Here is a 27988-nt window from a genome sequence, read left to right on the forward strand (position 1 = left end):
CTAAAATAGTTAATATGGCCCAGTATAAGTTAAACCAGGACCTTCACTATTAAAACGTATCACGTGAGGGGCACCTGGGTGGTTCAGTCGGTTAGGCGGTGGACTTTGGCTCAGGTCATGATCTCATGGTTTGTGAGTTCGAGCCCTGATTTGGGATCTGTGCTGACAGCTCAGAGCCTGGAGCTTGCTTCAGATTCTGTGTCTCCCTCTCTCTCTGCCCCTGCCCTGCTGGCACTCTGTCTCTCTCTCTCTCTCAAAAATAAACAAAAAATTTTTAAAACGTTATTATATGAAACCCAATTAACAAAGGGGTGATCATCTGTTTTTCCAGCCCAGTTTTGCCTGCTTTTAAATCTTGGGGGTGGTGAGACAATGCCTGGTGGATGTCTACAACCTTCTTGCTGTGGTCCCATCCATCAAGACCCCATATCTGACACCCAGGATTATGAAAAGTACTGATTCTACTCAATCAATAACTGGCATATATTTTGCACTTATAGATTTGGCTAACATGTTCTGCTCAGCTCAGCCTATTTTAACAGGCCCCCAAATGCAGTTTGCTTCTATTTCCAAAGGGACACAATAAATCTTTGCTAGTCCATCCCTGGGCTATCCCTACAGCTTTGCCATCACACACAATTTGCACACAGTTCTTGACGACATCCACCTCCCTCCAAAAGCATGGTTGTGACGTTATATTGATGACATCCTCTTTCAAGGAGATTCATTTGATGCACATATTTAGTCTGACATTTAGGGGCACGTGGGTGGCTCAGGGGGTTGAGCTTCTGACTTTTGATCTTGGCTCAGGTCATGATCTCACAGTTCATGGGATCGAGCCCCACGTGGGGCGGCGCTGACAGTGTGGAGCCTGCTTGGGATTCTCTCTCTTCCTCTCTCATGCTCCCTCGCAAAATAAATAAATCAACTTAAAAAAAAAAAGTTTAAAAAAAGTCCAACATTTAGTCCTTGGGGTTTGGTGGCAACATAGTCCTCATTTACAAATTTTACTTATAAATTAATCTCAACAGCCACTTCTGCTGGTGTCCTCAGAAACTCCTTCACTAAGAGGCTTTGGCAACCTCTTCTCCTGCCTCCTGGTGTGTCTGGACCAGTATGACAGCCATTAGCTGCCCCAGTGCCTCTGATGCAAAAAACTACCCCTCTCAGCCTTGGTAGATGCATCATTAAAACAACAAATAACTAGCCACACACCAAGCTTTGCTGGAAGGGGAGACTCTCAGCAGAGAGCCTGTGGCCCTCCACCTCCAGCTTCCCATATGCTGTGGGGCATGGAAACAGCACCCCACAGGCATCGCACAGCTACCGAGGCCTCCCTAAGACAGGATGGAACCAAACCGAGGCCCTATGGCATATTCCATCTGTTGGAGGAGGTGACCTCTGCTGCCCTCAGTCCCTTTCCAGATGCCAGAGTGAAGGTGGTTAACCCTCCCCCAGACCCCTTGGCTACACGGGGAACCCCTTGGGAGTAACTGAATGAACAGATGTAGGAGTAAATGACATCGCTAACCATCGTAGGTGATGAGCCCAATGGAGTGTTGCTGCTTTCCGTCCCTTAGCTAGGATGTCCCTGATGAGGGTGGGACCCAAGAAACAGCACATCTGGCCAGATATCGGGTAGTTATCTCAGTACCAGCGGCCCTGGCCTGCAATGGCCCCTCTTCATATTTATTATAAATGATTGGGCTATTACCTAAAAAATGTTCCCTTCAAGGTAAATAACTCTGGCTATCTCCTGACTCACAGATGCCCAAAATATAAATCAAAGTCACACATGCCTCTATATATCCTAAGGCCACAATACAAGGCATTGCCAGAATACTTTATTCCATCCACAGTTAAAACCATCACTGTACTACTTGTAAGCAAGACATACATTTTCACTTCTCAAAATACGTAATGCTGGCTTCTTGCAACAGACAGTCAATAGAACTTCCATGTCCCTAATAGTTCCCAGATAACTGGCTTAACTGAGAGCCAGAGTGGTCTCCTCAGACAACTCTTCTTCAAATTCCAGTCCAACTCAATATTAGGTTTACACCCCCAATATTCTCTGTCTTGCTCTGGTCCTTAACCTATTTATCCATAAGCATTGGAGGCCAGATGGAGGACCCACACTTTCCTGGGACAAATTAACCACAGAAGATCCCACAGGCCAGGCAGATTCCCATTAGAAATGGGACCCATTTGAACCTAAAAGTCCACTACAAAACCTTGTCAGGTACAGATGGGCATCACTGAGTTAACCGTGGATCCTCTTACTCTGCTTTGGGTGCTGTCATTTGTTTACAATCCATTCTTGTGACATCGGTCTTATCATTACTGGTCTACTTTTCATTAATTCACAAGCCAGAGGCCCAAGACCACAAAACAAGCCATTGCTTCAGGTCAATGTGGCAAATGCTGGGACCCACATCTGCTGAGTGGGTACCCACTGGGAAATGATACCCCCATCCCACATCACTCTGACCCCAAATCTCACCACTTGAGATGACGCTGTCTCAGATGACATGGCCAAACCTAAGGCCTCTCTATTGGAAACGACTTTACCCCTGCATCAAAGATGGCTACACCCAGGCACTAAAACCTCCAGCAACACCTAGAAATTGCATCTCCTTAGAGCACAAACTAGACACAAGACATTTATTGCTTTCCTTTCTTTGATATTAGGGATGTTATTATCTTCTGAGCTTGCTATCCACTTGGCCCTTGGTCCTGGTATATTCTTTGCTCTCTACTAAAGTGTACATGCCTATGCTCCTGTGCCCGATGGGAAATTTGGTAGAGATTGCTACTACATATGCAATTTCCTAAAATTAAGAGAAATTATTGCTTCCCCTAGGAGGTACCTGCCTCATATCATTCAAACAAGTCCCCCACTCTTTGATGTATTTCCTACCATACTCCTTCAGTTTTCTACCATAATCTACAACCATGACCACACAACCATTCCTTCCCTTTGGTTAAGCACAACAACACATTCTCATGGGTACATTATACTCTAATAATGGCAACTGTGGGTTCTGTTAAGCCCCAAACCCCAGGCACAGCACTTTATTTTAAAAGATTATGTTATTTATTTATTTATTTATTTATTTATTTATTTATTTATGTACTGACACCCCCCCCCCCAAATATATTTTCCCTAACAAAACCATATGCCAGTGTGCAATGGTTACACTGAGGATTTCCACAGTTCTTCATCCACTGGTTCCAAACCTTCCTCAGATGCCTCATAGGACTTTTCCTTGTTGTCACCCTTATCAATAAATTTGTCTATGTGGCTAAGTCAAGCAATATCACTGACCCTTAATATCTCCACAACCCAGATGACAAGCGGTACCCATCCTAGTTAGTATTGTTAATGATGTTGAGGCATCACAAAATAGATTGTGTTGTAAACTGATAAAACTTCAAATTTTTCTGATGCCTCATCATCCCTACAAATAGACTATGAGCACCCCACCAGATGACCAGTTGTACATACAGTGTGATCACTGGTCACTGCCACACGTTCCTCCTCTTGCCCTCCCTTGACTGTGACCTAGGGACATTCAATCACATCAGTAAAGTCCCTTCATGCCTTTTACTTCTGTATCCCCCCATTTCCTTCAGTAAAGACACTTGCCTAGGGGTCCTCACTCTCTTTCTGGGCTCCCCACATACTTGCTTGAGCCCTATCCCTGGGCACACTTCCAATATGGCTCCTTGAGTGGGGTATGGGGTCTCCCTTGTGTAGGATATGTGAATATAACAAACCCTTTATTGCATACGCCTCCGTGAGTGTAATTTCTGCATCCCTGTTTGAGTGATTCTTAAAGTTCCCACAAGGGAACTCATTCCCCCATTTACAACATGCACACGCACACGCACAATGAATCATTCACCTGTCATGAGATAATAGGCGTATACTCAGAAGTTATGAGCTGAGCACGTTCTTACATGTCTTACATGTAAGAAGATGAAAACACTGAGTTCAATGTATTTACTTAGGAAGAAGACTCCAGATGCAGCAATAGAAGACAAGACAGGGGTTAATATCAGGCACCCCTGGGACAGGAAGGTGAGAAAGATTGAACATTTCAGGAACCCTCAGAAAATATGCCTCTTATCCATAATTATCAGGGCTCATATTATAACCTCAGGAGAAGCAAGATAATTAAATTTCCACATGGTATTTATTAGGTTTTCTTTTTTAATTCCAGTATAATTAACATACAGTATTATATTAGTTTCAGGTATATTAGGTTTTCTAGTAAATATTCTATTTCTGTGTTTTGCCAAAAAAGAAAATCTATTTACCAAATTACATCATTTCCTTGGGAGGGACAGTGGCCATCATGGTCATAGGGCACGTACGGAAAGGGGGCATTTTACCCTCACGGTAAAGGTTCGGGCCTCCAGGTCAGCCCCTAGTTGGGAAGTGACTCGTGTCATCTGTAACTGCACTGACCTTGCCTGTACAGGGACTTGAGGTTGTCTCCGAAGAAAGTTTGTGAAGTGTTTCAATTGCTACACCCTGTTAATCAGTACTAATCTGTCCAGAGAGAGCGGAGGCGGGAGCAGCCAGGGCAAGCATAACCACAAGGCCTGAAAGGGCCGGATGGAGACGACAGGGGAGGTGAGGGCAGTGAGGTCTGGGCAGGGGGGATGGACGCTGAGGACGAGGTAGGGCTGCGTTTGCGGCCAACTTGACGGTCGCATCTCCCAACTAGGGTTACGTTTTGTTGCCGGGAACCACGTACAGTAACAGGTTTGAAGAGGAGAAGAACGAGGGGGAGATGAGAAGGAATTGCCAGTGTTCGAGAGGAACCAGGAGGAAGTGGAGAAACCTTTAGGCGATGTTCACTCAGCTCTGTGAAGCACCTAACAGGTCGCCCATTCTTCTCAGTGTGTGAGAAAGACCGCAGAAGGAAACCAGAAACCGGCCCCGACCAGGTAGAGAGTAGCGCGGGGGTGGGGACAGGACGAGCTATTAAGTAGGGTGGTAAGGGGAGGCCTCGTTCATATGGGCGAAGACTTGAAAAGAGAGGAGGGGCTGCTCCGGTGGGCAGCTGAGGAGGTGTGATCGAAGCAGAGGCACCGGGCGCTGGCGTGTTCGGCGGAACCGGCAGCCCGTGCCCACGGGACCGGAAGCGCGGAAGGAGCTGGTCGGGGAAGCGGCCACGGGGAAACACGGCGCCAAGTCCCGCGAGGCTCTCCAGGCCGTTGCAAGCATTTTGCCTTTTCTCAGAAAACTGAGAAACGCTGCCGGGTTTTAACCAAAAGACTGACATGCTCTGACTCATACGTTGACTAGTAATGTCGACTGAGGAGTTGGGAGAGTTGGCCATTTTTTTTTTTTTTTCTCTCTGCACTTCCCGTGCACTTCAATTAGTTGTATGGGAGGGGTCGAGGGAGAGGAAGAGATTTTTAGGTCTTTTCCTTTAGTAACCCAGAGTGGTTTCCTGCACCCTGTCATTCCATTCTCTCTCTCATTGCAGGCCGCCTACTGCCAATAGGCTTCTACCTACAACTCCTGTGGCAGCTGTGTTAGCACAGCCGGCAAACGTTTATGGTCACTTCCCAGCCTTCTAGTATCTTCTACAGCCACTCTAGTATTTTTGATGCTTTAGGCTCTTTTCTTGAAATCAATCCCATAGTCTCCCATTTTTCCTTTTTCCCCTTATCAACTCATTTTCTGGTTCTTTTGTAAGATGTTATTTCTGTTATTCACATCATGAATAAGGATGCTTCTCTGAGGTCCAAAGAATGGTTAATATTAATGATAAATTTGGAACAAACGTTATCATGGAAGGACATAGTCCACTCAGACTCTCTCCTCGGTCCGCAGCATCTCCTGACCTAGATCTCACTATTCACTGTCCCCCCTCTGGGGACAGATTGTCAGTCTCCACAGATCACAGGAAAGTTTCTCTCACTAATGTCTTTCCCTTCTCGGGAGGGCATTAACCACTATGAATTGTCCCTGCTAATTGACAGAACAGACAAAAAGCTTTCCAGAGTTATTCTCAACTTCCCAGACAGGCACTGCCGTCACTGCACCAGGTGATTGGATAATGTGAGGGAGATCAGAGAACTTCAAATTATGCCTCAGGGATTTACTGATTCCCCACCACCCATCCTCTGATTGTTGTGACTGTCACCACAGACCACAGGTCCAGCCTCCTTTAACAAAAAAAAAAAAAAAAAAAAAAAAAGGCAACACTGTGGATGACTCTCTGTATACCAGTCTGAGACGGAGGCTCAGAAGAAAAGGTCTCTGCATTGGAGTAACAACGTGTAACGTCTGCAAAGTAACTCTGCTTATCAGGGTGGGTACTGGTATTGACACACGCTTCCACGCATAGAGATAGGCCATTTTCTAGGCATGAACCACACTTCTGAACACAGCGGCAGCTAAGAAATCCTACGTCCGTCTCTGACTCCTCCTATTTCAGTTGGTGTGATCATCAGTGTCACTGGTTGGCAAGGAGGGCATCTAGTTACTAGATGGTAATTCTGTAGTTAGAATTTCAGACTCCGCTTTAAGGATCAGCAGGAGTCATACTATTGTTACCTCCATGTGTGTGATGAGGGATACGACACTCGGTAAGTTCTCTGATCACAGGCACCCGCATGTACTTGAGTGACAGTCGTCAAAATGTAGACATTTACTGCTCTTTGTTTGAACTCTGGATGTGATTAAAGGATCATCACACAGTGATGGACAATACCTGTGGTCCTTAAAAGAACTTCTCTTGGAGAAGGGAAAGCAGTCTGAAAAGGAAATTACACAATTAGCCCTAGCATACCCTAGCGGATGAAGTTCGAGGCCAAAGCTCGAACTTAGGTTTTCCATTATTGTCTGCTGGACCCCCCACATGCTGGTAAATAGTATGTTCCTTTGCGTATTACAGACGCAAGGGAAAGCCAATCACAGAGAACAGACCTGGTGTGCTAGTTTGACACTTATTAACAGAAATATATACGTATTGTATTTAGTGTTCTTTTTTCCCACTGGTGTGTTGCGTTTGGGCCTGATGGTCTGGGCTAGCGGCTCTGTGGTGTTCATTGTACAGACGTATGCAGGACGTTCTCCACATTCACAGCTAAAACCTGTCCCCCAAATGCTCTGCTGAGACCAAAGTCACCCAGAGCATCCTCATCCAGGTAAGCACATTTGTCTCCATTACCTCGCTGTCTTCATCCTTCTGCCTTTTGGTTGGCTCACTCTGCTGCACCCAGTTGTGGCTGGTGAGTCTCAGTGCACTGACTGCTGTATGCCCCCCACCCTCGGTCCTCTCGTGCTCCTTTCTCTTTAGGCTCCACTTTGCCCACTGTGCAAAAGAAACTATTTCCATACACTGGTCAGGTCACTACAAATGTTAGAATGTAGGTCTCTGAATATTGTCCATTTATAAATTCATCTTTCCTCCCATATATTTAAGCACTTTATGGACAAGTCGGATTGAGAACAGAGTCAGGAACAAGACAGGGTGAGCCTGACCCTTTTTTTTTTTTTCTAACTGTTTATTTATTTGAGAGAGCGCTCATGCATGAGACGAGGAGGGGCAGAGGGAGAGGGAGACAGAGAATCCCAAGCAGGCTCTGTGCTGTCAGCGCAGAGCCTGACGCAGGGCTCCATCTCAAGAACCGTGAGATCATGACCTGAACAGAAATCAACAGTCGGGATGCTTAACTGACAAAACCCCCCAGGTGCCTCATAAAATTATTTGTAATTTAGCCAACAGCTAGGCACAAAAAAGGGACGTATTCTCACTTCTACTTTGCAGTACACATCCCATAACAGCAGAATAGAAGTGGGTATTTTTCTCACAAAAACAAACCAACCTCTCTTTCTTATAAGTCCTGCTAAATTTCCTGTCTCTACCCTTCTCTCCTTTTAGAATCATTTGAAACAACATGGTCATTAAATATATTCTCAGCTTTATTTGATTAAATACACAAACTCCTAAAAACATGAGATCCCCTTCTCCCCTCTCATTCTTGCATGGGCTAGTAAAGACTTTAGGAATACATTTACGATAAAGCTTCTCCCCCCACCCCACCCCCTGCAGTTTCACTAGGAGAAGACTCTTAAGTCACTTGGGTCTCAAGTTGCTGCCACTGAGTCCAGAAGTGTTTGGTGCCACTTGGATGCCCTCAAATAAATTCCAAACACAACTGCAGAAGTAAGCTAGCTGTTTGATGATACCTTCAGAACAGTCATGGGGCATCACACAATATTTGAACAGAAGAGTGGAATTTCAAAGTTGGGTTTGCTCGTGGTTGCAGTCCAGTCAGAAACTCCATATATGCATCCCTGCAATGTTCCCTGTGCTCCAGTGGGATTGGGAGGGCTGGAAGGGAAAGGGGCCACATAAACCTGGTGCTGAGCTAGGTGGGACTGGGCAATTTGTGAAGTGTGCACGAGAAACAGCTTTCATGAGGGTGACTGATGTCAGAGCTCTGGTACGTGGGATCACAAACTCTAGTAAAGATAGCGATGCTACTGTAACCCCCTTAAGGAGGCTACGGCTGTGCTGATTCTCGTGTGTCTCAATTCCTCTGCAACTTTTCTTTCTGAACCTATTCTCTCCTCCTTAATGCTCCTCACCTAAGCTCTCTCAGAATCAGTCCTCAGAAAAGAAGCCTTTAGTAGGAGGGTTTCCTCTGTATACTTCATTCCTTCTAAGGATCACACGGGATGTGTCCATTTTACATCCATCTTCTGCTCTGTGTTGACTGCTGAGGTCTTTTGCTGTTGTGGACGGTCATCTGTTTGTTCAGTCTGTTTCCTCATCTGTCTACCTCTGGTCTTTTGTTCATATTCTCCATCCTGGAATCAGAATATTTCACTTGACCTTACTCTTCCTCCTTTAAAGTCTTGTTGGTCTCTGTATTTGAATCTTCTTTTGATAACCGTGTTATCAATCACTAGAATCTCACTTTTATTATTTATTCAATTGACTGAAGACGTCACTGAATCAGTATATATGTGTCAATAGTACTCTCCGTGGTGTGTAGCATTCCTATTTTTCTTCCACTCTTTTATTCTGAAGAGTCAGACCATTTTCATGAGCTCTTTCTTCTGTGAGACTCACTCTTGGCCAGCATGGTTTTCTCCCTTTTTTCTGTCTTCTCTCCACTGGCTGCAGTTCTGGCTGCTTCACCTAATGTCCTTTTCCTTGCATGGTCAACGTCTCCCAAAATCATTTCATATAACCTTGATTTTTCCAGAGTCTCGGTGAAGCTTGTATAGAACGGTTCGATTCAAGTCGTCTCGGGTCCTGTGGACACCATGCTTTCATGGCATCTCAGGATGAAAAGGAGATGTTATAAAACATGATTAAAAGTAGGAAAATAATAGAAATTTAGAACATGAGTGTGTTTTCTTTGGCCTCATTTCATTTACTCTGGTCCTCAATGATGTCCCTTCTGGACTATTATTTAGATGGCTTTATGGTACTCTTTCTGTACATTTGAAAAAAAATTTTTTAACATTTATTTATTTTTGAGAGAGACAGAACGTGAGTGGGAGAGGGGCAGAGAGATGGAGACACAGAATTTGAAGCAGGCTCTAGGCTCTGAGCTGTCAGCACAGAGCCCGACAAGGGGCTTGAACTCACGAACCACAAGATCATGACCTGAGCCCAAGATGGACGCTTAACCGACTGAGCCACCCAGGCGCCCCATAACCATTAATTTTCAAAAAGGCAGTTCCATGAAAGACAAAGGTTGAAGTGCTCCAAATTGAAAGAGGCTGAGATACATAACAAAATCTATGACTCTAGAATGGATCATGGATCAGAAAAGATTACAACGAAAATATCTCTAGCAATTGGTAAAAATGGAAGTGTTTGTTAGATACCATTTATCGATGTTAAATTTCCTAAACTTGATAGCAACACGGCTGCTATGATGCTTAGATGATAAACATAAAAGTATTGTGGGGTGCTAGATGGGAGTGAGCATGTTACTAATGTGTAAACACTAGGTGATGGGTGTTCAAGGGCGTATTGGTGTTCACTGAAGTATTATTATGACATTTCTAGACATCTGAAACTTTTCTAGAAGAAAATGTAAGAACAGGGGTGCCTTGGTGGCTCAGTTGGTTAAGTGTCCAACTCTTGATTTCAGCTCAAGTAATGATCTCACAGTTCATGAGATCAAGCCCCACATTGGGCTCTGACAGCATGGAGCCTGCTTGGGAATCTCTCTCTCAAAATAAAAAAACATTAATGTTTCCTGCAAGAAAGTATTAAAATGCTTTAATCTTCTGCTTCTATTATCACTAGTTTCTTCAAGTATCTCAGTTTACTCCTCAGGATACTCTGGTACAAGTTCAATATGTTCCCTTATCTCTATGTAGGAATAAAGGAGTTTTTAGATTGGCGGGGGGGATGGGGGGGGTGGGAGGGGGTAGGGGTACATTTAGTAGGACCCAAGAATCTGTTCTGCCTTAATGGATATAAATAAAATATCCTGTCATAATAACAAACCACAGAAAATACATGATTAGCCCTCGTTACATGTCTTGACTATTCTTGGCCATATGCTTATTTTTAATACTAGTTTCCAAGTAAGCTTTTCAACTCCCCTGGGAAAAAAAAATTTAAGAATTTTAACTGTAATTTCATTAACTCTATAGAGATTATTAAAATACCTATTGACAGTAGTTCTGTGCCAGGTGCTAACATATAAAAGCATAATGTATAAGTGATGACACGAGAGGTCAATGCCACCGAAAGAAAACGTTCAAGTCCCTCACAACCCCCCTAGAAGTGGGAGGCAGGGCATGTATTCACAGAAGGAACACCAGATTTGGGTCATAAAACAGAAGTAGGAGCCCAGGGAGAGCCTAGGCCAGAAGACTCTACTGGGGGTTTCTGAAGAAAACATAAGGCACGGCAGGGTGAACACTTTAGGAATGACTAGTCTGCGTAATTTTGGCGGGTTCTGAATCATAAGGGTGGTCTTTGAGTTGCCAGGCGGACTGGCCCTGGGATGACCGAGGCTGAGGAACATGGCCTCCTGGTGTTCACGTACAAACAGAGGAGCCTGTGGGGTGGTGTTTCGATGACCCAAAATGCAACGGCAACTGGGTGTGGAGGGTCACAAGCTCAGGGTCTATGTGAGCCTCCACTTCCAGAACGGCCCGGCACATAGCCAGTCACTTGTGGCTTCCCCCACCACCCCCGTTGTGGTTTTAATGGTGTACGGCACAAGGTGGAGAGGGGGTTTCTTGTGTCAGAAGCCCTCGAACAACTAATGCCCATCCAAAGTATTAGACCCCAGGAGGCGCGAGGCTGCCAAAGCCTCTAAGGAAACGAGTTTACGAGGGCGGCAGCAGGAATGCCTGCTGATCTGAATTTGGAAGTGAGATCTGTAACGAGGAGTATGTCGGCACTAGAACCCAAAGGACTGAACGACGCTGGACTTCCATGTCCTCAATAAGTGTGTCAAGTGAGTCTCCTTGGAGGAGGACAGCATCAATGTAGTGTCACACCTGTGCTTTTGGAGAAAGGTGGACGTGTGCAGACTGATGGCAGAGCTGTCATTGTAGCCTGTGTGTGAACTGGGAAAAGTCTTGTGTCCCCGTTGCAAGTGGAAACAAACTGCGTTTGAGAGGCGGTTAAAATAGGCTGAAATAAACAGAACACGTCAGCCAAATCTACAAGCACAAAATACTGATCAGTTACCGATTAACAGAATCAGTAATTTTAATAATATTGGGCATGGGGCCTTCATGGATGGGACCACAGCATCCCGGCCGTAGAAATTCATCACGAGGAACCCAGTTATTTCCAGAATCCAGAAAAAGCAAAATTGGGCTGCCACCCCCTTATCAACTAGTCTTCACACAGTAAGTTTTAACCCTTGAAGGTCTTATTTTAACTTACATTGGGCCATGTTAATATTCCAAATAGGCATTATGGTGTCTCCTTTTATCAAGTCAATTTGGAACCGTTAAAGGCTTTAATTCATTATTTTGTCAGAGCGTCCATACCTGATTTTAAAGCAATGGGTCCTATGACTATGGGAAATTGAGGCAAGGCTACCAAGGCATACTCGCTTTTCCTCCAATTTTATGTTTATTTACTTTTTGTTTGTTTATTTACTTTCTAAGGCGACAAAGGGCACAACATTTAAATTTAGTGGGATCCTCAGATGTAACCAGAATATTCTTAAGTAACAGTATCAATTAAGTCCATGGAGTTGTCATTTGGTGCATTTTAGCAAATGTTAAAGTACCTTTAGAACCTAGGTTTTACGGGGCACCTGGGTGGCTCAGTGGGTTAAACGTCCGACTTTGGCTCAGGTCATGATCTCACGGTTCATGGGTTTGAGCCCCGCGTCAGGCTCTGTGCTGACAGCTTAGAGCCTGGAGCCTGCTTCAGATTCTGTGTCTCCCTCTCTCTCTGCCCTTCCCCTGTTCACACTCTTTTTGTCTCTCTCAAAAATAAAAAGCATTAAAAAAAAAAAAGAATCTAGGTTTTATAGGCACAAAACCCAATCAGTCTCTTTTTTTACCTTTTTGTTACAGAAATTTGTTAGTGTATAAATTCTGGATTTTTAATTTTTTTTTTGAGGTTTTTAATTCTTAAATGGGGTCACACTGCAGCACTTTGCTATAACATATATGAACACACAACTTATTATATATGAATGTTAGAGTATTAAACATATGTATACATTATTACTCTCTTTCCCCGTTACCTCAGGGTGTGTTTCTTAAACAAGTCACTGAGGGCTGGCACTGTTTGCTACTAGTCCTGGCATCTGCTCAGCACGTAGGGTTGAGTCCCCCGAACTCGGGCTTGCAGCTGCCTCAAGAGCAATCTTTACTCCTCTTTCCTTTGTCTCTACCTCTGATTCACGCTTTGAGTTGCCTGAAGGTGACTTCCTTACTTTGTGTCTCGGGCTTACAAGAAAAAAGGGGGTATGGGGGTAAGCTAAGGGGCCTGGTGCTCCCAGGCCAACTCTCCCCTGGACAGCTCATCTCCCCATTTTCTTTTAAAGTAGGCTTCACACCCAGCACAGAACAAACACAATGCGGGGCTTGAACTCACAACCCTGAGATCAAGCCCTGAGCTGAGAACAAGAGTCAGATGCTTAACGGACTGAGCCATCCGGTGCCCCCTCATTTTTTTTTCCTTAGGCAAAATCTTTTAGAATGACTTTGTCTCTAGGCAGCTGTCTATACTCCCCACCCCATTTCCCCTTTTGTCTCCTGTATGTCCCCCAGTGTTTTCCTTTTTTCCCTTTTGGGTGTCTATCGGCCCAGCTCCTGGTGGTCCCGATCGCCCTCAGAGGGGCCAGGGTCTACATGCAAAAGAGCAATGTGGGCAGCATCCTGACTCGGGGACCTCTGGCTTACGGAGACTCCTAGCTCGTTACCAGGCAGCGGCACCTACAAGGGCCCCAGCAGTGACAGGGACATCTGTCGTCTCTAAAGAGCAGAGAAGCCTCAGGTGCTTAAGGGGGAGTGCTGGTTTTTCTTTTTACCTTTTGAAAATTTAACAGGAGTCACAAGTGTCCAAGGATGGGATCCCTTATATCCTACTTGGTTGGGGGACGGATCGTGACAACAGTAAAGCAAGCAACAAGGGATGTGCCTTTGAAACATTTACTTCTGGCTTCCCATGAGGAGGACAGCCCTCGGTGCTAGGCAGCCCCGGCAGCCCCCTGCAAATCCCAGGGACCCATGCCTGGTTGAAAGCAGATCTATAGCTCATGGGGACCAATACCCAGACTCCCCGCAAGGAATGCCCTTGAGAAGGGCAAGCCCAGGAGCCCTCTGTAGACCTCAGCACCGGTGGGCAGGCTGACCAGACTCAACCCCAACACAGCCCCATTGGAGGAAGCCTGTTCTCGCTTCCTTGTGGGACCCTTTGCCAGACACCCAAATACCCCAGGTCACTGCCAGGAACTCAGGGTCAAACGAGGTTTGGCCCAGCGGACCATGATGTTCCAGGTAAAGCGCCAACCTAGGGAACTACAGCCACCGCCAACCTGGACCCAGCACCTAGGACACGAGCGGACCCCAGAGCCGCGCGCCTCCAAGGTTCTCTTACGGTTCAGGTTGGAACGTCACAGCGGCACACGGCAGGCACAGAAAGCAGCAGTGGCGGCGGCTAGCTGCGCCCTCCCGAAGGAAGCATCTGCAGCCTGGGATGTCCGGGCGGGCAGCCACGGCCCTCACTGCACCTGTTCCGTGTACAAAGGTGCCCGAGTAGTGACAGAGGTCAGCACCACTGAAGGAAGAGCCAGGCAGAGCCACAGAAGGAAGACCAGGTTTGGGTCAAGAAGCACGAGCCAGGGGAGAACCTGGGCCAGAAGACTTTCCCGGGGTTTCTGAGAAGGCGAGGCAAGGCCAGGGGAGCAGGTTAGGACTGGTTGGCTGGAGTTACCTCAGCAGGCTTCAGGCCCAGGGATGGTCTCTACTTGCCTGGCACCTGGTCCTGGAGTGACCCAGGCCGAGGAATACTGCCTGGTGGGGTGCGTGGGCCACACGGAGGTGTGGCTCTAGACTGGTCCGTTTGCACAGCAGAGACACGCTCCCGGCTGGGCCCTCTGGTATCACCAAGAATTGGCCAGCCCCAGCCAAAAGGTTATTTAAGATATAAAAGTATCAAAATGTACAGAAAATAATGATTAATACAACAGCGTCACTCCTCTTGGATAAACTTTATCACCGAAATTCACTCCTTTAGCCTTCACAGTGATGCTGAGTATGCATATCTCCAGAGAAACTTGGAAAATTCGGGTACAGAATGCTATCTGAGAGGAAGGAGAACAGTCCGCTTTAGTGAAATGCTCCTACACATTCCACTGCAAACCACACACGCAAAAGACCACAAAACATACACACAGAAACACAAGCTACAGGGACACTCAGTGCCCGCTGGGAAGCTGTGAGTACAAGTCTCCACGCCCTTCACAGGGAGCAAAGCTCGAGTGGACATTGTCAAGTTCAGTGTGTTTGGTCAGCAAAGAGGGAGGACAATCCACCCAGCCTGCAGAGGGAACATGAGGAGACATCAAAGGTCCGCCGAATGCTGTGGCCCAAGCGGCAGGAATGGGCACTCTAGGATCCCAATGCTGGCCACCTCTCGTGGCCCCAGTGGGTGAGGGGTCCTCCTTCCTGGTGCAGGAAAAGTTCTCTCTCAAAATCAAAGAAGCCTAACAAGCCCTGGGCTTCTCTCCCCCTCTCTCCCCTTTTACAAGGATTCAAGAAACATTAGAATGGCTAACGTTGTTAAAAAGACTAATTATACCAAATATTGATGAGGTTGCAGGGAAAAGACACTCACGCTACTGGTGGGGGCGTGAAATTACATACCCGCTTTAGAACACAGTCGGCAGCTTCCTAAAAAAACCCCCAAACATCCAACTACCCTCTGACTTAGGCACGATACTCCTAGGTATGAACTCAAAAGAAATGAAACATATTTCCACAAAGACTTCACATAAATGTCTGTGGCAGCTTTATCTTAAGAGCCAGGAACTGAAAACAATCCAAATGCTAATGAACAGACGAATGCACAAAAGGCGTGATATCCACAGAGTATAAAGTATCGACCTATACGCTACACGACTCAAAAGAAAAGCAATACCGGGGCGCCTGGGCGGCTCAGTCGATTGAGTGTCCAACTTCGGGTCATGGCATGATCTCGCGGTTCGTGGTTTCGAGCCCCGCGTCGGGCTCTGTGCTGACAGCTGAGCCTGGAGCCTGCTTCAGATTGTGTCTCCCTCTCTCTCTGCCCCTCGCCCACTCACACTCTCCCTCCCTCTCGAAAATAAACATTAAAATTTTTTTTAAAAGAAAAGCAAAATCTGACTATTCTTGACACAGCAGAGATAAACATAAAAAATAATTGTGCCGTATAAAAGAAACCACCTAAGAAAGGACTCGATTTATATGAAATTCTGAAAAAGGCAAACTCCTCTATACTGAATAAAATAAGCACATTTACCCAGACGCCAAGTATCATCCACTCCCCAACATTTCCAAAAACATTTCCAACAGTCCTAAAGAATCCTGACCATCAAAGTCAGAAGACAGCTGCCACCAAGTAGGCAGGTCACTTACTGTGAGTGAGCTCAGCTTTGTGAGGCACTCCCTGCAGCGGGCACATTTTGCTTACTTTGTTGAGCAGCAGATATGGGGAGAAAAAACTGAGCGAGACATCCCAGGGCCTGGAACAGGACAGGCACGTGGTCAGTGTTTAGGACATGTTAGCTCTGGCTGTTGTTTTATTTTGTTTTGTGTTTACTAATTTATCTCTTTAAAGTGACACATATTTTATTTTTCCTAAATTATTATATTCTTTCCAGAGCTCTGGTAAATGGGAAAAAATTTTCCTTGCCATAAAGAATAAGTTGCCATGAAAACACAACAATAAAATCAAAATAATGCTACTATGTCCCAGCAAGCTCATGGGGCCTCCTCGGGACTGCTCCCGGCTTGCAGAAAGGGAAATTAGTAATGTGTAGAGGGGTACGCAGACTCAGCACTAAACCCAGACTTTCTCCTGAGGCCAATAGGGGGAACGACAACAGAGAGGGCTGGCTGCAGGAGTGCCCACCCATGCCACGTGAAGACATGTCTGTGCGCCCTCTAAAAGTGTCCCCCGTACCCGTGGAGGACTGTGGCCCGGGCCTTAAGGAAACAGGGATGACTGCACATCCCTGCTGTGCTCCCATCAGCGCACTGTCAGACCTGCAGTGACAGAGGAGGGGGCTGTTCCTTCCAAACCGGGCTGCCCCCGCCACATCGTCCTTGGTCCAAGGGACACTGTATGATGACTGTGTGGCCCACCCACCAGGCTTTGCAGCGTCCCTAGAACATGCCTGCCCCACGAGTCTCTGTGGTGCATTAGTGCCCTGTGTCCCCGGGCTTGCTAGGTCACGTCAATGCCTCCACCTATGTCCTAGGTCCCTGGTGAGTTTTACATATCCCAGGTGTGCATGCCTCGTGTCCATCACACACCGTTTGTGCCGTGGATATGGTGTTCGCACACGGGTTCACACTGTGTTGAGGATGTCAGCGTTGCACGTCTGTCACACGTGTTCCCAGGGTGTATGTCAGGTATGGCCAGGAAGCGCTAAGGAGTATCAGCATCGCACTCCTGACACACAGGGTCCCCCAGATCTGAGCATGTGTGTCCCCAGGCTGCGCTACAGTGTCATCACCACACATCCATCCCATCCGATGCCTGAATGCGTTTCCAGGTTATGCAACTGCCAGGCACCCATCTGCCAGGACCAGACCTCAAACACTCATCAATATCTAGTGCACGGGAAATTTGGGGGAAGGGTCAGCACATTATGAGATACAGGGAGTCAAATCTAGAATGCCTCAAACCGTTATGGACACGTGGCTCATCACTTCAACAAGTAAACAAAAAAGAGATAAGGGGCATCCGGGTGGCCCCAGTTGGTTGGGCATCTGACTCTTGATTTCAGCTCAGGTCATGATCTCATGGTCCATGAGATTGAGCCCTGTGTCGGGCTCCACACACTCAAGCCTGCTTGAGATTCTCTGTCCCTCTCTCTCCACCCCTCCCCTGCTTATGTGCATGTTCTCTCTTCTTCTCTCTCAAAATAAATAAGTAAACTTTAAAAATAAATAAATACAAATAAAAGAGAAGCGGTATCTAGAGGTTAAGAGACCTGCAAAACACATTCTGCATCCTGAGTCTGACTACTCTGCCTGAAAAATCAAATGCATTTTTGAGAAAATGGATAAAATTCATCACTGAATTTTTCATATTTATCACAATTCACAATATTTTTATTACATGAGAAAGTTATTTGCATTATAAAAAAACTCTTAACATTTTAGAAAAGCATTGCATTAAAAACCATGATGTCTGGGAGCACCTGGGTGGCTCAGTTGGTTAAGCATCCGACTTTGGCTCAGGTCATGATCTCGCCGTCCGTGAGTTCGAGCCCTGCGTCGGGCTCTGTGCTGACCGCTCAGAGCCTGGAGCCTGTTTCAGATTCTGTGTCTCCCTCTCTCTCTGACCCTCCCCCGTTCATGCTCTCTCTCTGTCTCAAAAATAAATAAACGTTAAAAAAAAAAAATTAAAAAAAAAAAAAAAAAGAGTCCAACTTCAGCTCAGGTCATGATGTCACGGTTTGCGAGTTTGAGTCCCATGTGGGGCTCTGTGCTGACAGCTCAGAGCCTGGAGCCTGCTTCGGATTCTGTGTGTCTCTCTCTGTCCCTCCCCTGCCCACAGTCTGCCCCTCTCTCTCTCGGAAATAAACAAACATTAAAAACAAACAAAACAAAAAACCCCACCATGATGTCTGGGTTTAGTGGGTAAAATAACTCACTGATATACATGAAGGGAGATGAAACAAGAATGACCCTAAATAATGATAGAAGACTAAGGGTCCATAATCTTTTCCATTCTGTGTATATTTGAAAGTAGCCATTAAAAAGGGTAGAATATGTCCTTGTATTAGTAATTCTATGTTGGGAAGATTATCTTTAATTAATTTATTTTATTTTAGAGAGAGAGGGAGAGAGAAAGAGCATGCACATGTGAGTTGGGGAGAGGGGCGGGGGGTGGGTAGAGAGAATCTTAAGCAGGCTTCAAGCTCAGCACAGAGCCCAATGAGGGGCTCGATCCCATGACCCTGGGATCACGACCTGAGCTGAAATCAAGAGTTGGCCACTCAACCAACTGAGCCACCCAGGTACCCCTGGTTTATCTTTTTTTTTTTTTTTTTTCCTTTTTTTAGAGAGGAGGAGAATGAATTTTAAAAGCGCACAAGGAAGCTTTTGTTTTTATGAATCAAAACGTCCAAATACACATTTTAAACATGCGCATTTTAGTCAATTATACATCAGCCAAACTTGAAGTCACAAATACTCAAATAGTGTCACTCCCTGATCACTTTACTGTTTTCGTATCACATACGGTCTGGAAGCCATCTGTGGGTACTCTATCAATAGGGTAGAAATAGAATGGCGTGCTACTGCCAACTTTTCCCAACCCCGTTTGGCGACATCATGTCGGCAGTTTGAAATTGGTCATCATGGGAGAACTTATACCAAGAAAGTCAGCAAATGCTAGAAACTAAGGCTTAATTTATTGTATTATTGAATACAATATATGGAATGTCTACGCCTAGAAAAGTGACGGAAGGGTGCCTGGGTGGCTCAGTCAGTTAGGCATCCCACTTCAGCCCAGGTCATGATCTCGCGGTCCGTGAGTTTGAGCCTCCCACCGGGCGCTCTGCTGTCAGCCGGCTGTCAGCAGAGAGCCCGCTTCAGATCCTCTGTCCCCACTCTCTCTCTGCCCCTCCCCTGTACATGTGCATGAGCTCTCTCTCGAGAATATATAAAAATATAAAAATAAAATAAATATTTTAAAAAGTGATGGAAAGTATGCTAATAAATCGTATAGGTGGCCACTACCTTGTGCATATCCCCCCAAAGAGAATACCCATAAAGAAAAAATGACAGAATATTCTTCGAGTATTCAAAAACGACTATTCCATGCAGCAAAGAAGTTGCCCACATTACTGAAGAACAAAGAATATTCCAACCTAAGTCTGTTTTGTTTCATCTTATTTGTTACTAAACGGAAAATAACCAAATTTCATAAGAGAGAAAATAGTCCACAGGTAAGAAGAGGCAGTTTACTAAAAAAGATAAACAGCAAACACATGAAATAATGCTCAACACCATAAATCCTTAGGGAAATACAATGAAAACAAATGAGATAACAATACTTATTTTAAAAAGGTGAAATTAAAAAGTCAATCTTACCAGGCACTGACAAGGGTGCGAAGGAGTTGGAAGTCTCACACGCTGCTGGTGGAAATGCAAAAAGACACAATCATTTTAGATCACTGCTTGGCAATTTTTAAAAAGGAGTTAAATATTCACCTACCCCATGACTCAGGCAGTGCACTAGGAGTCATTAAAATAGGAGAAATGAAACACATATCCATATAAAGAATTATAAACAAATGTTTACACCAGCTTTATCTGCAAAAACTCAACACTGGAAATAATCCAAATATCCATCAACAGATGAATGGATAAATGCAGCTGATGACGCATCAAAGAGAAAGCTACTCAGAAATTAGAATAAATGATTCATACAGGCACCATTTAGGATTCTCAACGCAGCATCAAGAAAACAGAAAAAAAGAGCAAACACTTTATGGTTAATCATAAATTCTAGAAAATGCAATCAATTTTATTTTATTATTTTTTTAAACGTTTATTTATTTTTGAGACAGACAGAGACAGAGCCTGAACAGGGGAGGGGCAGAGAGAGAGGGAGACACAGAATCTGAAACAGGCTCCAGGCTCTGAGAGGTCAGCACGGAGCCCGACACGGGGCTTTAACTCACGGACCGTGAGATCATGACCTGAGCCGAAGTCGGACGCTTAACCGACCGAGCCACCCAGGTGCCCCAAAAAATGCAATCAATTTTAAAAGAATGCAAATCAATGGTTGCCTGGAGGGCCAGAGAGAGATTATAAAAGGGAGAGAGGAAAACATGCAGGTGACAGACATGCTTATTATCACTGCTAACAGTGACGGTTTCCTAAGTGTACACAGGTCAAAACTCACCATGTTGTAATGCTTTAAATACGTTCAATTTAGTCTATGTTTATTATGCCTTAACTTAATACAGCTTTCAGAAGTGGTTCACAATAAAAATCCAAATATCCCACCCTTCAGAACATCAGGTCTGGGAACTCTGTATTGACTCCACTGTCTCACTCATGCCTGAGGGTCAGCCTTTCCTCAGTGGCAGTTAATGCTGGCCAACAGTGAAAGCCATTTCCACCAGAGTAAGGGCATTGCTAGCTGGGTCACAATAGCCATATCCCCAGAGTACAGGATCTCCCTTCTCCCCTGCCTTCTTCTGTTGCCTGTACAGCAACGGCCTTGAGGTTAACAGCTCAGATTGGCTACAGGAACCCACAAAACCCCTGGTCTGCCAATGACTTCAGCCACACAAGATAAACCCACCTGGAGATCTTTAGATTTCTGTACACTCGCAGCCTGCAGTCAGTCACCGAAACACCTGTGGGTGCACACCCGGGGGAGGCGCACTCCACGTACCCTGCGGCAGTCTCCTCCACGCTCTATTGATAGTGTTTCTGTGCCAATTATGGGTTCCCTTGCCCCTGCAGTCTTACAGCCAGCGACACTGGCCTACTGAGCTCTGGGTATCAGGGTGCACAGCTCCTCTGCAGGACCTGGGGCTGATTTTCCTCAGCACTGCTGGGCACTGAGGTAGCCCGTGAACAAGGAAAATTTCACGTTGTCTCCAAAAGCACGGGTGTTGTCACAACTGCCCCTTTCTCAGGGTGACCTCTGGCATCCAGGCAAAAACTCAGGACCACAGAGCAGTCTTTCCTAGGAGGTCCTGGCAGCAACGCAGACTATGATACAACTGGAGAACACTACACTCTACCATCACACTGTCCCCTCTGAGGCACCAACGTTTGCATCCCCTCACAACTTTCCACTTCAAGTTGGCAGTCCTTCAAGGTACCCTACACTGTGGACAGAGTTTCTAAGATTAAAGGTGCTTAAACAGAAAGGCCTTTATTATTGCACAAACCAGCCAAAGCTGTGCGACAGTTTCCGGTTCGATGACTTGGAAGCTGGAAAACCTCATCAAGAGCACTCCCTGAGACCAGTTAGATCTCTCAAAAAGCTAGTTCTGCGCAGGCCATCAGCAGAACCCAGACAGTGTTCTAGAGGCCAACAGAGGGTCAAGTCCATGTGCTAACTTGTCAAGAGAGAAGGGAATGAAGATCTCATAAGGCTCAGGATACTCTTGATTTCCTCTAGCACATGGGAGAGCAGAGGTCAGCTTTGACAAGCAGACCAAGGTGACTGACGCACACTGTGGGGACTGGCCACGTGGTAGAGCTGAAGTGGCTGCTGCCACCGAAACTGGTAGTGACATCAACCTGGCAAGGAGCTTGGACAGGTTGTACATGCTTCCCGCATAACTGAAACTTACAGGGAAATCTCCAGTCTGTAGATGTTTTCAGATCTATAAAATTCAGTTCAGGCAGATGGCTCAAGAGGCTTTCCTCCACCACAATTAAACTAAGTAAGGAAAGGGCACATTCTCTGCATCTGTTTCACTTTGTGTGAACTCTTTGGTGTTGACTGAGCTGAGTTTGCAGCTAAAGGATTTCTCATTCACTGCAGGTGAGCTCTCCTATGTCGAAGGAGGCCAGAGCTCTGGCTAAAGGATTTCCCACACTCATTGCACTCATAAGGCTTTGCTCCAGAGTGAACTGTCTGGTGTCGAACGAGGTGGGTTTTACGGCTGAAGGATTTCCCACATTCACCGCATTCATACGGCTTTTCTCCAGTGTGAACTCTTTGGTGTTGAATGAGGACAGATTTCTGGCTAAAGGATTTCCCACATTCATTGCACTCATAAGGCCTTTCTCCAGTGTGAACTCTTTGGTGTTGAATGAGGACAGATTTCTCACTAAAAGATTTCCCACATTCAATGCAATCATAAGGCCTTACTCCAGTGTGAACTCTCCAGTGTCTCATGAGGTGGGTTTTACAACTAAACGATTTCCCACATTCAGTGCATTCATAAGGCCTTGCTCTAGCGTGAGCTCTCTTGTGGCGAAGAAGGCCAGAACTTTGGGTAAATGATTTCCCACATTCAATGCATTTGTAAGGCCTTTCGTTAGTATGAACTCTCAGGTGTTTAATAAGGATAGATTTTTGGATAAAGGACTTCCCACATTCACTGCACTCGTACGGCCTCTCTCCAGTATGAACTCTTTGGTGTTGAATGAGGTCAGATTTCTGGCTGAAAGATCTGCCACATTCTATGCACTCATAAGGCTTTGCTCCAGTGTGAACTCTCCAGTGTCGAATGAGATGGGTTTTGCGACTAAAGAACCTCCCACATTCACTACACTTGTAAGATCTTTCTTCGGTGTGAATTTTCTGGTGCTGAAAAGGTCTGTATTTACAGCTGACGTCTTTTCCACATTTGCTACATTCGTCAAGACCTTCTCCATCGTGGAATCTCTGGTGGTCAAGAGTGTGAGTGTTGCTGAAAGCTCTCCTGCATTTGATCCACTTGTGACTTATTCCGCTGGTAAAGGGCTCTCCACACTCAATGCTGCTCTGGGGCTTCTCGCTGTTGGGCATATCCAGGTGCTGGAGAAGGCCTGAGGGAGCTAGAAAGTCCTTTCCACCTTCCCCACTGGCAAAGGGCCTCACTGACACGTGGAATCTGCAGCTCGTCACTAACAAGGCACTGTCCATATCCATTTTGAACATTTTCTCTCCACTGTCATGCTTTTGATACTGGTGAAGGTTTGCACCAAACCAGAAGCCTCTGGTCGCCCCACCCAAGTATGATGTCTGCCCAGAATATGCCGCTCGGAGCTCAGAAGGTTGCAAATTGTCTTTCAAGACTGGGACACAATTCTCACAGAGGTGAGTCTTCTGGATTGATGAACCTGTCTTAGAAGTCCTGACCTGTGACACTCTTTCTACAGAAACACTCTGCTCAGAAGGTACTTCCTCATTCTCTGCTCCACACCAACAATCTGAAAGCAGAGAAATGCTGATAAAGTATACTTTACCTCTGAGGAAGAGAGGGAAGTCCCATCAAAAATGTGTGTCAAAAATATACATTCAAACCAAAGACAGAATCCACGGGTATAATTTCAGAATGGGGCACCAATTTGAAGGGAGGGCTGCTTTGCAGTACTGGGCCTCTAAAGATGACAGAATGAGGGAGACCTTTTGGGACAAAGGGCACAAGTAGGGGGTGCCACACAGGGAGGGGAGGCAGGATCACTAATTCACTCCTATGCCAACAGCCTTCAGCAAGAACTTGTTGTCTGGGGACAAGTCCACGCTACTGAGAACGATGGTTCTGCCCAGGCCCAGGGAAATACCAGTGGAACTGAGTATCTGGTGTTCAAGGACAATTTAAGGATATGTGCACACGTCACAACACATTACGTACAGGAGAACTGCAGACCACGTGGTGGAGAGGAACAAGTGATGGAGGTCAGAAAGCCGGGGACAGCCAGGAATAGAAGTCACAGATGAAATGTGACTCAGAGTCAGAAAAGCATAGAGTATGCAGAAAAAAGGTGTAGAAATGATGTGTCCAGTGGCACCTGCACCGAAACGCTGGTGAACACAGGGCAGGTTCCTGGTATACTTAAACACAGCCCTGATGTCAGGCCCCTTCCAGCAGCTGCCACTCACCAGGCCAGGCCTTCTCTGAGACCGCCGGGCCAAGTCCACCCTGCGAAGCAGCCAGCACCCTCCTCAGACTCCCAGTTGGAGAACTACGTAGGACCTGAGTGAGGCAAGTCCTTAGGGAAAGACAGGACAGGTGAGGGGTCAGCACCAGCCCAGAGCAACTAGGAAATATCGGACCACAGAAAGGAACACTGCAATTAAAATCTCAAAGCACGGTCTTTCAAGAAAGGTCTAAGGACCACGTAAGTAGGGACCATGACGATGTTTACAATTCCTGATATAGGCAATCATAAGGAAATCTTTAAAAGTTCTCATCACAAGGAAAAAATATCTGCAACTCTGTATGGTGATGAACGTTCATTACACGTAATGTAGTAAGCATTCCACAACATATACAAGTATCAAATCATTACACTGTATGCCTGAAACCAGTATGTCGCATGTCAATTATATCTCAATTTAAAAAAAAAAAAAGGAGGAGGCAAAACCTGGGGCACAAGATGCCACGAATCTAGACACAGTCATCCCACCAGGGAGAGGGTGAGCAATGTGAGATCCATTCGGGTGACTGTGGGACTCCCAGATTCCCAGACCCTTCCCTGTACACGGTGGGGTAGCAGGTATTAGGGCGGCTTGCTGAGGGCACCGCTTGGGGCAGTGAGCATAGCTTAGCACTGGCACCCACAGCACACATGCCAAGGAAGTGGGGAAGTTAGCAGAGGCCAAGGTTTAGCTCTGGGAGAGGGAGAAAGAGCAGCTCACAACACTGAGAGGAAGATGAAGGCCTTACCCAGGGATGTTGTAAGTGCAAAGGTCTCCAGCATCACGTCGTGGTACAGGAACCTCTGAGCCTCATCAAGGAGCCCCCACTCCTCCTGGGAGAAGTACACGGCCACGTCCTCGAAAGTCACACAACTCTGCCAGAGTGGGGACAGTTCATTCCATAATCAGCTTCTCCCCTAGGATTCCCAAGTTCATCCACCCACTCATCCTTCCCCTGCTCACCCACCTCCCCACATCCCCATCTCAGAGAAGATACCAGGCCCTGGGGCATCTGATGCACACTGTCTCCTTCTGGTCCCTTTGATCACCATGTCCACCCACAGCAACGACAGGCAGGTGGGCAGGTAGACGATACCAAAACTCTGATGTCAGGCCCCTTCTAGCAGCTGCCACTCACCAGGCCAGGCCTTCTCTGAGACCGCCCTGCCAAGTTCCCCAAGAGGGACACACTCTCTCGTTAAGCAATTCTCCAGATCAGATGTCCCAGATGTAACCAAGGGTGTGGGCTCCCATTTCTCTCTTATGTTCTCAAGGCCAGGGCCCTCGGGCCTTCACTTCCCACTCTCTCCTAGTTCTCCCTGCTCTGTACCGCAGGCACCCCCCATCCTTCTTCCATGGCATAGAGTCTGGCAAATTCAAACACGTTCCAGAACTACAGCAGCACAGCTCCAATGGTCCCCACTGCCAGAGGCAGCCCAGAGTCCTGCTCCGTAGGTCTCCCTGCCTGACGACGGCTCCTCGCTTCAACCGCAGCCACACGGAACCACTTGTGGATCTCAGCACTCATGACCCTCCTCCACTCATGCCGCACTTGATCGGCTCTCGCCGGTCAAGCCTTCTTCTCTCTGTCCAACCCTCATCCAGAGCCAGTCCCAGAGCCTTTCCACCCCAGGTCCAGAGATTCTCCTACATGAGCACTTGGCCCCCGAGCTAATCCAGCTGCCTGACCGAAAGTCCCCAGGCACACCAAGGTCACAACAAAGTCCTGGTGACCCCAGAGCAGTGAGTAAGCAGCAGTCCTGGCCTCACCACCATGTTGCCTCCATTACTCCCACACTCCTGCATCATCCCATGTGCACCCACCTCTCAGAAGCCTTGCTCCCATCAGGTCATCCACTCTCCCGCACTGTTCCCACCACTCCTCTCTTTCACTGACCCACACGCAGACACTGGTCTGCACCCCCCAACTAGGTGACCAAGCACGAGACCCAGCCTCTGACCTCACTCACCCCTTCCAAGGCTACTATTAACATCATCATGACTGGGATTACCCCTCCTCAACGTGACCCCCTGCGTTACGGACCAAATGTACGCATTCTCCCAAAAGTGGTATGTTTGGAGCCCTAACCCCCAGTGTGATGGAATTTGGAGATTTGGAGGTGGGGCCTTTTGGGGTGGTGATCAGATTTTGATTAGGTCAGGAGGGTGGGACCCTCTTAAGAAACCCTTCTACTTTCTTCTTTCTCACCTTCAAAATCAGAAAATCACAGATCTACTGAAAAAACCTGATTCAGAATCCAGCCATCTCTACCCCCTCCAAGGCCACCGCACCGGTCCACATCATCAGCGCTCACTGGACTACTGCAGTACCCTCCTCCCTGGTCTTCCTGCCACTTCGCTCACTCGCCCAGTCTGTTCTCTGTGCTGCAGCCGCAGGAAGCATAAGAGCTTGAACAGATCCCTCCTCTGCTCCAAAGCTCCCACTGTTCCCACCATCTCCAGAGTAGACACCCAACTTCTCAGGGGGCCATCCCAGGTCTGACTCCTGCCCCTGTGCTCTCTGTTCCCATGAGAAAGGACACTGAGCTACCCTTGTTCAGCTCAGTCTCGCCTCCAAAGGGCTGCAGACACTGGTACTATACTGGGGCAACCGTCCTCCACACCTCATTCTATTGGCTGCCAGCAACAGGAACCACTCCACAGAACCCCCAGCCTGGTCTGAGGACCCCGGGCTTAGAACCTGTTCCCAGTCCCCAGGCCTGGAAGAATGATAAATGAAGAGTGTCAGGACACCACAATCACAGAGATCAAGAGAGGAATCAGGACCAGTGAGGTTCTGGAACACCATCCACTCACTCACCTCCGCAGGGTTCATAAGTGCTTCTGTACTGATAACGGTCTGCGTGAAGAGGAAAATTCGGAGAGGCAGGTGACCATGGCAGGGTTCCATGGGCTCGGGGCTACCCTGCACCCCTGCCCGGCCCTGGAGCCAGGTGACCTGGGATAACTACAGTCTCTCTGATCCTCAGTCCCCAGAGCTGAGTCTTACAACTGTATGACCTTGGACAGGGACCAAAACCTCCCTGTGCTTCCTATTATCATCCTTCCTCCGGTCTGGTCCCCTTAGCACCTTGTAAAAACTTTTTAAAAAGGCTAATTCAGGTGAGGCCTTTCCTGTTCACAATTCTCAATGGCTCCCAGCCTCTGATGGCCACCTGCCAGTCCCCCCGTGACCCCGCCGCACACCCTCTGTTCCCCTGAGGGCAGAGGGAGGACCCCACACCCCCCAATTCCTCCCCCTCGGCGCCCCCTGCAGCCCTGCACCAGCCGACCCCTCCCCTGCAGCCCGCTCCCGCACCCTGTCGTGCCAGCGCTCAGACACAGGGTCCCCACACGCGAGCGCCTCCCCGGCCCGGACACCGGTACCTGGGCCGCAGGGACGCGAGCAGGCGCCCCGCGCTCGGGCCTGGAGGGTCTGGGGCGGGGGGGGAGGGGGGGGCCCGGGGGGCGCGCGTTTACCTGAGCCGGGTCCCTGCGCGCGGTCGCCGCCATCTGACTCTGGGCGGAGCGGACACCCGGGCCGGCGGTCCCCGTCCCGGCCCCGGCGCGGGGCAGCCCGGGCGGCGTTGAGGAGTCGCGGACGCCAGTCTGCGCGGCGGGGTCAGCGCCTCCCCTTGCGCCTTCTCGGTCCCCTCAGTCTCCACCCGACCTCAGGAGTCCGTGAC

The 27988-nt window shown here is 47.3% G+C and overlaps 2 protein-coding genes across 2 annotated transcripts in view; both read right to left on the reverse strand.

The window, feature by feature from the left end:
* Window positions 1–19819, reverse strand: part of LOC107178948 (zinc finger protein OZF-like) — a 30109-nt gene extending 10290 nt beyond the window's left edge. The window contains 2 exon segments of the mRNA XM_042969520.1: window positions 16100–16206; window positions 19793–19819. Of these exon segments, the coding sequence (XP_042825454.1) occupies window positions 16100–16145 (46 nt within the window). The 5' untranslated portion in view covers window positions 16146–16206; window positions 19793–19819.
* A 790-nt stretch (window positions 19820–20609) lies between these two features.
* ZNF530 (zinc finger protein 530) lies at window positions 20610–27988 on the reverse strand. Its single transcript, XM_042969514.1, has 3 exons — window positions 27783–27988; window positions 25051–25177; window positions 20610–23590 (listed from the first exon to the last, which is right to left on the reverse strand). Exons 1-3 carry the CDS (start codon window positions 27813–27815, stop codon window positions 22206–22208), a joined length of 1545 nt encoding a protein of 514 aa, XP_042825448.1. The 5' UTR covers window positions 27816–27988; the 3' UTR covers window positions 20610–22205.

The sequence above is a fragment of the Panthera tigris genome, chromosome E2, assembly GCF_018350195.1.
Source record: "Panthera tigris isolate Pti1 chromosome E2, P.tigris_Pti1_mat1.1, whole genome shotgun sequence".
In the NCBI taxonomy this organism is placed as follows: Eukaryota; Metazoa; Chordata; class Mammalia; order Carnivora; family Felidae; genus Panthera; species Panthera tigris.

Coding starts and splice junctions, on each gene's coding strand:
- ZNF530 (XM_042969514.1), bottom strand. CDS start 27,815: ATGGCGGCGACCGCGCGCAGGGACCCGGCTCAG. Junction 25,178..27,782: donor CGCGCAGGGACCCGGCTCAG/GTAAACGCGCGC, acceptor CCACTCTGGCAG/AGTTGTGTGACTTTCGAGGA. Junction 23,591..25,050: donor TGCACTTACAACATCCCTGG/GTAAGGCCTTCA, acceptor CTCTGCTTTCAG/ATTGTTGGTGTGGAGCAGAG.